Genomic DNA, 10,872 nt, shown 5'->3' on the forward strand with positions numbered 1-10,872 from the left:
CCTATTAAAAATCATAAACAAAATTCATCAGTATAATTTCCGTATCGTACGCCAAAGAAGCCATGTTATTGCTACACACTTGTGCAGTCTGGCATTGCGCTCATTTGGAATGCACTTTGCTGTGTTAAAATTTCATCCCTGTTTTGACATGATATTTGAATTAATGTGGCTTGCGTCATGAAGCGTCACAAAAGGGGAAAAGTGAGTTAAATAATTCAAGCCTCTAATTATCTACTGACAAACAAATTTACGATGAAACATAAATGAAAGCAAAAATTGTTTTTGACAAAGGTTTATTACAAAATATATACACATATCTGATAACAAAATTTCAGCACCAGTGGATACGTAACATGATAACACTGCGAAAAAGCAACAAAACAAAAAACAACAAACATAACAGAAAAAATTAATAACAACAGATGATTACTAGAATTCGGGATTTTGAAATGAGATGAAAGGAGGGGTGAAACTGTGGAAATACGAAATACTGGATGGTGGATGGACCAGGTACACTCATTTATGGAAATGAGAATGTTAAGGATGTATGGAGACTTGTGTCGTCCTAGGATCTTTATTAAGCTTGGTTTATTCGGAACTAAATTTTAAATTTTCACAGTTAAATAAAGATGTCAAAATCGTAATACGTTTCATGATTTGATTTGCAGATAGTAACTTAACTTTACATTAGAGACTAAGTATGTTAAATTTAAAGCCGATGTATTTCTTAGTTGTGAGATTTAAGAACTGCTATTCCCACCAAAGAAATTTGCTACGTCCTATTGCCAGCTGTCTCGAGACTTTGCTCGATGGTACGACAAATTACCTTGAGAACAGGTACGTGACGAATGAAAGGAGAAGATTTCTGGGAGGTCAGAATCTGATACAACATAGGGATGTCTCTGGACTTGGCGATATTTCAATGCATGCGTCAGTAGACTGGGACTAGGTCAATGATGGGTGAGCATTGCGAAAAGGAATCTGAGTGACATCACAGCTACATGTGACTTTCAGTGGGTTATGACCCTTCGGTTCAAGTATTCCTCGGGTGTGGTAACCAGCCAACGATAAGAGAAATAACGTTGCAACGAGAGCTAGTGTGTTTGCAGATCTTCGAGGGATGCCAGAAGATGGACTTTGTTCCAGCTGTGATGGCCCTAACCTCCTAGATGTTGGATTATACCTTTGCAAATGAGGGAGACATGATGTTGAAATGAGAGCTAGAATAGGTGAAGAACTTGGAGCGATGACAAAGAAGGGCTTTGTGCCAACTGTGATGGCCTAACACTTCTTGATGTTTGATGATACTTCAGTACTTGGACCAGAAGTGTGACCTGGTCAACTAAGGGAGGCACGATGTTGCAATAAGAGTTAGAATGAGTGAAGAACTTGGAGCGACGACGAAGAAGGGCTTTGTGCCAACTATGATGGCCTAAAACTCCTTGATTTTGGATGATACTTCGGTACTTGGTCCATTAGTGTGTGACCTGGTCAACTAAAGGATGTATGGAGTTGCAATGAGAGCTAGCGTGAGTGAAGAACTTGGAGCGATGGCGGGCTTTGGGCCCGCTGTGATGGCCCAACCCTCCTTGGCGCTGGATGATACTTTGGTACTTGGACCATAAGTGTGTGACCTGGTCAACTAAGGGATGCACGATGTTGCAATGAGAGCTAGCGTGAGTGAAGAACTTGGAGCAATCGCGGGCTTTGGGCCCGCTGTGATGGCCCAACCCTCCTTGGTGCCGGATGATACTTTGGTACTTGGGCCGGTAGTGCGGGACCTTGTCAACGAACGGAGGAAGCGAGCGGGCAGGGCCTAGTGCCAGCCGTGGTGACCCCCGCCGCCGCCGCCGCCTCCGTGCTTGATGGTGTGGTACACGTGCTTGTAGACGGGCACGTGCACGGGGTACGGCTTGGGGATGGTGATGGGCACCTGCCGCTCGATGTACACGGGGTATGGCTTCTCGACGGGCACCGGGATGGGCTTCTCGACGGTGACCGGGTAGGGCCGCTCCACCGGCACGGGGATGTGCTTCACCACGGGCACCTCCACCTTCTGCGCCACGCGCACGTGCACCGGGTAGGGCTGCGGCACGCCGACGGGCACCGGCTGGGGCACCGGGACCGGGATGTGCTGGGCCACCGGCACCCTCACAGTCTTCACGATGGGCGTGTTGTCGTGGTGGTGCACCACCTCCACCGAGTGCTGGGGACTGAAGTCGTGGCCGTCCCCGCCGTCGCCGCCATCCCCGCCGTACAGGCCGCGCCTCGCCCGGGTCAGCAGCAGGAGGTAGGGCTCGTGGACCGCCGTCGGCTCCTCGCCGCAGACCACGCACAGCAGGGTCACCAGCGCCGCTGCCACCTACCGGACATGTAACTTAGGTTCACACCTCATACAAATTCATCAATACTCCCCCAGGCATGTGATCCCGTTAGGGCAATATCCTGGTTAGGAGAAAGATGGGTCTTTTACATGCTTGACACTGTTACCAGTGCCAAACATGGGTTCCGAGAACCGGGAAATAGATCCGCCATTTCCAATCGCAGAATGTTACTGGTGAGCGCACGGCTAGGTCGAGAGGTTGAGGAGACCCATCCCAAAATCGACCCCACCGACAGAGCACGCCCGAATAAGAGATGTCTCCCCCTTTTGGTTTGCTAACCCAGCCCTCTAAGCCTGAGCCCTACCGGACTGGGGCCACCCACGGAATACGCCGTATACGCGAAATAGGAGAGGTGGTAGAGATCCAGCTGTGTCCAGAGGCTGAGGCTACCCATCCCAGCTTAGACACCACCTTCACCCCCTGCCTCACCCAGATAACCAGACAATTGGCTGCGTTCTAAGCTCCTAGACGTTATCAGCGTTCCTGACCTGACAGACACAGCACGGCTTCCGTCAGCCATCCTACCTACTCCACAGGTATACTCGTGGTACCTTTAAAATATTGGGATGCTTCCAATTTACCCGACTTCGTCCGTCTCTAACGACCTCGTCGTCCTCTGGGACGTAAAAACCCAGTTCCTACCTTACAAAGAGTAGTTTTGGTAAACGATGAACAATGAACGTGTTACAAAGTGTCTCTTGGGACAAGCTTTTTTTGCGAATACATGTCAATGTAAATGATACAAGTAATATAGTTGAATGATACTTAGATAGTTTCGATTTTTTTGCATGAAAATAAACTCCAGCATTCTAATCATCGGAAACAAGCGTATTGCTTCGCAAATGTGGGTTATGCGAGATTTTGGGCTTGCGGCTAGGAAGGCACGCGCAAGTTTTTGAACCCAGGTCTCAGACGATGGTCGCTGTCTTCGGGCAGGGAGGCTTGGAAAGGAGAGAGAGCTGGCTGCAGTGCTGCGTGTATGAAATGTGCAGCTTGGGGCACGGGGCGAAAGCGCGAAACAAATCGCTTTATGAGCATCCACTGCGCCTGGAGAGTAGGCAGTGTTTCTCTCTCTCCCTGCTTCCGGCTCTTTGTTCGGGAAAAAAAGTTTTCAGCGTGCGTCTCGCCCGAGCCGCCGCGACCTGCAGTACCGCCGAGGAAGGGAAGATGCTGCGGTTCGCGCTACGACTGGAGGAAGGACCTCGTAGGCAGCCCTCAGTGCAGGCCCGCACGGCCGATTGTCTACTGGCCAAGAGGCGAGGGGCGGTGCTTTGGAACGCCTTAGTACACACACTGTTATAGCGCGTGTGCATTCTTAATGGGAATTTACTCTCTCTTTCCCATGCGCGATATCTGCTATTAGAGCTGTCCTTGTTTCCAGTGAGTTATGTTTGCCAGATACACACCACAATACACATATTTGAATATTTTATATACGTTTTCCTCTCGTATTTCTTCAAGGGCATCATAATACTTATTATATTCAATTTTTATTTCTAAGGAATCGTAATTGAAAGAAGCTATCTTAATCCAAACTGTTTTATATCATTGGTTATTAAAATTTTGTTGTCTTTGAAACATATTTTATGGAATTATTTGTTATTTATAGTGACCTAATGATTATTTCTTGCAAAATAACAATTATTGTTACTATTGAATAAGTGTTAATGGCAAAATGTTATAATATTGTCAATATACACTATTCAATGGTCTTATACAAATCAACAAATAGCAAAATTTAAAAAAAGAATCCTGTAATTCAGAACACGTGATAGAATTGACAATTTCGTATTTAAGAAATATTTTTGTAAACATTTAGTCAAGTTTCCACTGGTTCGTGATCTAAAGAATTCAACGTTCCTTTCACATTTTTTTTATAAATTACCTCAAACAGGTTTTGCTCTTAATTGCAGAAGCAAATATACATTGGCTTCAGTATATTCAGAATTCCATAAGAAATGGACCATTCATAAAAATTCAAAAAGTTCAACAAGACTTTGGCAAAAAGAAGCCATCGAAACATGAAGAGAAGAGGATACTGACTATTAAAAAATTGAATAAAAGTCTATTTTTATTATATTTATCATAGTTGGGTAATTTCATTATAAAAGTTTAGCTATATCCTGAATTCAATTGTGCGTATACCTAATAAAATATTAATTTTATTTTGATATTTCGATAACCTGAGACATCGAAAAGATCTATAATTTTAAGTGGGTCTTTTATTGGCATCGTATGATTATAACTTTGTATCGAAAGACCGATATATAGATGTGTGGAAAAATCCGTTGACGTATTATATCTCCTTTAGGCGCGCGCTGACTGCTGTTCTCTCTCTCTCTCTCTCACTCTCTCTCTCTCTCTCTCGCTGAGCACCGCAGGCAGCCCTCTCTCCCACACTCGAGTTGCCTCTGTATCGATTGTCGAGCCATGAGCTCGCTACAGGTGATGTATAGAGAGAGAGAGAGAGAGAGAGAGAGAGAGAGAGAGAGAGAGAGAGAACTGGTTTTCCTACTACCTACCCTCTTCTGCGCTGGAACTGGTTTATGTCCACGGATGAAAAATGTTGACTCCGACAAGGTTTAAAGAGCGTGGTCACGTACTTTGTCGAGCTGTGGAAGTTGGACTTCAAGTCCCTACGGCAAGCCGCGGACCAGTGATTTTTTTTTTTCAGCGAAGCGGGGCAGATGTTTCACAATAACAGACGGTCGAGATTAATTCCTTTTCGAGTGTGGAAAAATTTACAGAACTGATGTATCCTGCTAAGTGACTACCAGGCCTGTAAAAGTTTTTTTATAATGATTATCGCATGTCACCAAAATTCGCGTTGATCATTTTTTTTAAAGTAAGTTTAAATAAGTAACGTGTATTTACCGTATTAATATATACACTAATATAAGTGTGTGCTGATATAAGGCAATGATTCCACATTGAAAATTACATTCAAAATTTTCTAATAAATGGCCGTAGGGATTTTATACCGTCTAATTTTTCCCTTATTTTTATTAATTAATGGATTATAATGTTTCGAATATGATTTCGATCTGTTAAAAAATTTATTTTTATCAAGAAGGGTGTAGTACTTGAATATGTGCAATTCACATTCGTGGTTACTTTAAATATGAACGAGTTTGTTCGTGCATATGTCTTTCAAGCGAAAATCATACGTATATCTGTAACGTACGTATGAATTGTTTGCTCGTTGCACTTGAAGGTGGAAACAAAGAACCATCGACGTGAATGCAAGCAGGGGAGGGAGAGGTTCGCGCCTATGGCAGGCGTCTCGGAGCGGCACTCACCGGTAACTTCATCTCTCGGCTGTGTCGGTCAGTAGTTGCCGGGAGCGGTGAAGTGGTGAACTCTTGCGGGTGAATGAAGCAGTGCGGCCGGCCGTCGCCTTATTATACCCGGCCGAGGGGCTGGGGGAAGGGCACTTTCACCCGCTATCCCCCCCCACCCCCCCCCCCCCCTCTACCTTCTTTCTCGAGCGCACGTACTTTCATGCGCCCCCCGTCTGCGCGCTGGCTCGGATGTAGAGACACGGAAATTTCGCCGATTCTTCTGATCTTAGGGTAGAATTCAAGGTCATAGGTTTGCTTAGCCCAGGTTTGCTTTCATATTGGTTGATTTACCATCGACAATATTTTTATCCTTGCTAATTGACTCTAACTAATTAGCCTACATTCACTCTTAGCTGGGCATCGCTGGCTAAAGGCCTTACTTAAAGAGGGGCGTGTCTAAATAACTGCGGTCCATTAATGACCACAGTGAGAGATTGCGAAGGTTTGCATTCTAACCTGCGACTAAATGAATGCGCGAAATTTCCGTATCCCTACTCGGATGTATCTGGTACCTGCAGCTGTGGCATCTGCATCTGCATCTAGCCGGGATGCTAGCCGTGCTAGTCTCAGCCCGTAGCGTGAAGAGAGGTCGCTTGTTTTGTTTTTTTGTTTTTCAGTAAAATAATTGCCAAACCAAATAAACACCTCGTACTGACTCGCGCAGTTTTTTTTTTTTTTTTTAAATGCTGGTATAGTGCCCGCAATGTTCACAGGGAAAAATTTTTTTTTAAATGTAAAATGGAACAGAAAATATTCATGTTCTCTTAGAGATATTTGTAAATTAACACGTTTCCATCAAAACAACGGTATCATTACAAAATAGTGTTCGCAGTAAGTAAAGCTGTGTCCGGATTCTCAACCGGAAATTTATGCTTTGCGTTGTCCCAGTTGCGGAAGAGCTTTGTCGTATTAATTACGTACAATAATAAGCAAATTGTTGCATATTTGATTGTCATTTCCATGGTTTTTTTAAAAAAAAAATATGCTTAAATGAAACATCAATTAAAAAATAAAATGATGCGCCAATCTCCGTAATAAAACCTCAGTATTATCACGAAAAACAAATTTAATGTATGTAAAAATAATCATAGCCACGTGTTGTTCAAATTTACAATATCCTACTTGTAGTATTACTGGAAAACTGATTTCCAAGGGAATCTTTTGTAAACGTACAGAAATTATTTTTTCCTGTGTATAAACATTTGTGAGCTTACGAAGCAATTCCGTTGGATACCAGTTGCCAGAATATTTTCTTGTAAATAATAAAATTTAACAAGTGTCATTTGAATAATACATAATGCACGTGTGAAGTATATAAACCAAACAGTTTATCTAATCAAGCAAGCATTGTTATCTCCCAAATTATGATGATCATAGAGGTAGAAACATGTATGTCTTAGGCTACATGTATCATTACAACGACATGTTTTCGTAACAAGTTTACAAAAACGTTAATTACAAAACGTACGTAAATTATTTTTGTGTGCATTTCTAGCCCAGACTAGATTCAAGTTATATATTTGTGTGGTATATTATATACATTTGTAATTGAAATTGACATTAATCAGAACTAATTATTAAGTTTCTATCAAATAATATATATGTTTAAATTTTACCTAAAAATATTTTTCTGTAAAGAAAATCTACTGGTAAAACATTTTTCAAATGATCTGTGAAAAAAAAAATTATGGATCACTAGAAAATTATTTTTTCAATAACTACAAAACATTTTAAGTTATTTATACTTAGTTTTTTAAGGGAGAGGAAACATAATATTATCAGAGCACAACCAAAAAAAAAACCGAAATTAGGGCAATTTAACAGTATTGTTACAAGAGAGCTCGAAAATTCAGTGATTCACTTGACACCACGATAAACTTCATATGTATCTGTAAACCTGAGCAAGTTCTGATTATTACCGCACCGACATGTTGATAGAAACCCCATTGTTAGGGACACCTGTATTTCGCGAATACATTTCGTGTCAAGGTATTTCACGAAACACTGTAGCTTTTTCTAAGAGTCATGGCAAATTGTGAGGGTGCAGCAGTGCGGTGACCACATTCTCATTGGCCCCGTCAAGAGCGGGACGACACCTCTCACCGACCTCAGCCAATAACCACGGGAGAAAAGCTACAGTATTTTGTGAAATACCTTGACACGAAATGTATTCGCGAAATACAGGTGTCCCTACCCATTGTCAGTCTGAACAGTTGCGCCTGGCCACAGTAACTGGTTATTGTAGGGCTTAGTTGTCAGAACAGCGCAACGAACAAACGAAGCTGGGACATCGTGGCCGGGTACGAGGCAGACAACAAGTGACAGTGTACCAACTGAGCCACGACGAAAAGCGAATGTATTTTAGTGTATGTTTCTACGAACGTTATAATGAGAAGTACTGCAGTTTTGCAAAGTACTAATGTGGCATATGCAGAAACTATGTAATGTTTAACCTCAGTGATGCACAACTTCGCCCGTTTTGAGTCCCACGTGTAATTTTTGAAACCTATGTGAGGTCCAACACGTAAGAATTAACACTAAATATTTGACAAACATTTTTACTGTCTTATTATTCTGTAGAGTAACCCATGGAATAAGTAGAATTTTACGAAATAAAGGAAAATTATAATCTTAGTAACAGAATTTCCAAAAAATTCAAAACCTTAAAATTATGAAGTAAGTAGTGTGTAAATGGCGGTAATGGAACTGGTTCCTGGTTGTGGATTGTGGATGGGCTCAATGACCGATCGCTCTGGCGTCACGGCGGCCATTTATAGTGTCAAATTTCATCAAAATTACTCAAAAATTACCCTAAATTCCTAAAAATAAATTCCCAATTTCGAGGTAAAAATAACAGTTTTGTGTGAAATTTGCCATTTTTCCCCCTTAAAAATTAAAAAAATTCGAAATGCCTCAAAAGACTGTTGCCTTTAAATGAACCCAGATTCTTAAAAACAGTTTATATTCCTTAACAACAAGCCTCCTTAAGCCGCCGAGGTCACGACCTTGGCCTTGACCGAAAACATAAAAATCTGTAATTTTTGACTAAATAAATTCCATAAAAAATTCTAAAAATAAATAAAATTACTTACATCACACCCGTTATCATGAATTATAGAAAGGTTGTGAATTCCGTTACGCTCGCCACCTTGAAAGTCCGTAATTCTTTAGCTAGAAAATCGGGAAAAAATATTAAAATTCATAAAAAAATAATTAATTTTTTTTTTTTAAAAAAATCTGCCATATTAAATCAAGACCTCGCTGTTTAAATTTTTGTTACGGTTGCCATATTTTATTCTAGTAACGTTGCAATTTACGATGCGCCCGAAATCTTGAAGGTGTATGACATCATCGTTGCACTTTTCGTTACGACATATTGTCTTTGAGCGCCCCAATCCATGAATTTTGCAATTTTCATTAAGGTCACCATCTTGATTCTAAGAACATAATCGCCATATTGTATCTGATATCTCAGACACTTCTTTGGAATCTGACGTCATGTCCCCATCTTGTTTTCGTCTACTGGAGGCCACCATCTTGGATGACGACATAACCGCCTTCTTGGTATTTTCGGTTCCGCTAGTGGACACCATCTTGGATTCTAGAAGGTTGAAATTTTCGTTTGGGCCGCCATCCTGAATATCCGCAATTATTATCCGATTTAAATGGAAAATAATTTTAAAAGTAAAATAAAACCATTTTTTAAAGTTTTAATTTAAAAAATGTGCTTGCGTCATGGAGTCCTTGGTTTTAATCCGAAGAGGTCATTCCATTAAAAATGGCGATGGATCCTTCCTTAAAAGAAGCCACCAGTAGGGGTAGGCTGACCTCCCACCACTAATGCCAAGACATATATTAGCCAGCCAGTATGACGTAATGGCAGCCATATTTGGTCCACTATCTTGTCAAGTGGAGATGGCCATCTCATTTTCGCCTGCTAAAGGGCTCTGCCGCAATATCAGTTTAATTTTTACCCGCTAGAGTGCAGTAATAGTCTCTTACCTTTGCATCAACCATCTTGTCAGCGTCTTAGTCGTCATCTTGAAATTCCGTAAATATTAAGCTACGTATTTGGCAAAACAAAAAAAAAGGGTAAAAAAATTCACTTGTTAAAATAATAATTTATTCAAAAGGCTCAGAACGATCCTTATTTGTTGCAATTAAAAATAATTTAGTCAAAAAATTACCATTATATTGACAGGTTCGAGAAAAACCAACAAAATTAAAATATAAAAATTCATTACAGAAATTCTAAAAGTTAAAAAAATGCAAATTAAAGGCGTTTCTAGATTTCTACAGTCATCTCAGACGGCGCATGCATAGGGACATCTGTATTTCGCGAATACATTTCGTGTCAAGGTATTTCACAAAATACTGTAGCTTTTCTCTTGTGGTTATTGGCTGAGGTCGGTGAGAGGTGTCGTCCCGCTCTTGACGGGGCCAATGAGAATGTGGTCACCGTACTGCTGCACCCTCACAATTTGCCATGAATCTTAGAAAAAGCTACAGTGTTTTGTGAAATACCTTGACATGAAATGAAATCGCGAAATACAGGTGTCCCTACGCATGCCTTATCCTGTGAGTTCAGGGCAGTTCTACATGACAGTCGGTAGCCAGCCACGTACTGTTGGTTGTCTAGGAACATCACATAGGTTGGTCAGACACGCACGTCCAGTAGTTGGATAGGCTAACACCTCAAGTTAATGGCAATTAACGCCCAGGCGGTGGCTAGGCACGCCTAATCAGCGGCCAGGCACACAAGTCCAGTCAATTGGTCAGGCTAACACTGCGAGTTGAAGGCAAGTTACGCCCATTCGGCAGTCAGGAACGTTTATTAAGTAGGTGGCCAGCCATAACCAGTTGGTAGCCAGACGCATCCAGTAGGTGGGCGGTCAGACACATCCGGTCAGTAGCCAAGAGGTACTTTTCATCGATACTGTGCAAACATTTTAAAAATTTCATGTACAAAATCATGCGCATGGGCCAAACGTCTCCAAACCTCGAGGCCAGCTATTGTTCAATGTCAGGCTCACAGGACAAGCGTCTCCTAACCAAAAAGAGCTATTCGCCGATACGCGACCAACATCTGAAACAGGCCTGGATATGATCTCGCCTCAGGGATATGATCTCATATTAGGGATAAGATC

The 10,872-nt window shown here is 41.6% G+C and overlaps 1 protein-coding gene across 1 annotated transcript; it reads right to left on the reverse strand.

Moving 5' to 3' along the window:
• Positions 1-275: 275 nt before the first annotated feature.
• On the reverse strand, positions 276-5,755 carry LOC134539055 (mantle protein-like). The gene is made up of 2 exons (XM_063380764.1): positions 5,684-5,755; positions 276-2,362 (listed from the first exon to the last, which is right to left on the reverse strand). The coding sequence occupies exons 1-2, from the start codon at positions 5,693-5,695 to the stop codon at positions 1,817-1,819; spliced, it is 558 nt and encodes a 185-aa protein (XP_063236834.1). The 5' UTR covers positions 5,696-5,755; the 3' UTR covers positions 276-1,816.
• Between the last annotated feature and the right edge of the window lie 5,117 nt (positions 5,756-10,872).

Source organism: Bacillus rossius, chromosome 14, assembly GCF_032445375.1.
Source record: "Bacillus rossius redtenbacheri isolate Brsri chromosome 14, Brsri_v3, whole genome shotgun sequence".
Taxonomy (NCBI): Eukaryota; Metazoa; Arthropoda; class Insecta; order Phasmatodea; family Bacillidae; genus Bacillus; species Bacillus rossius.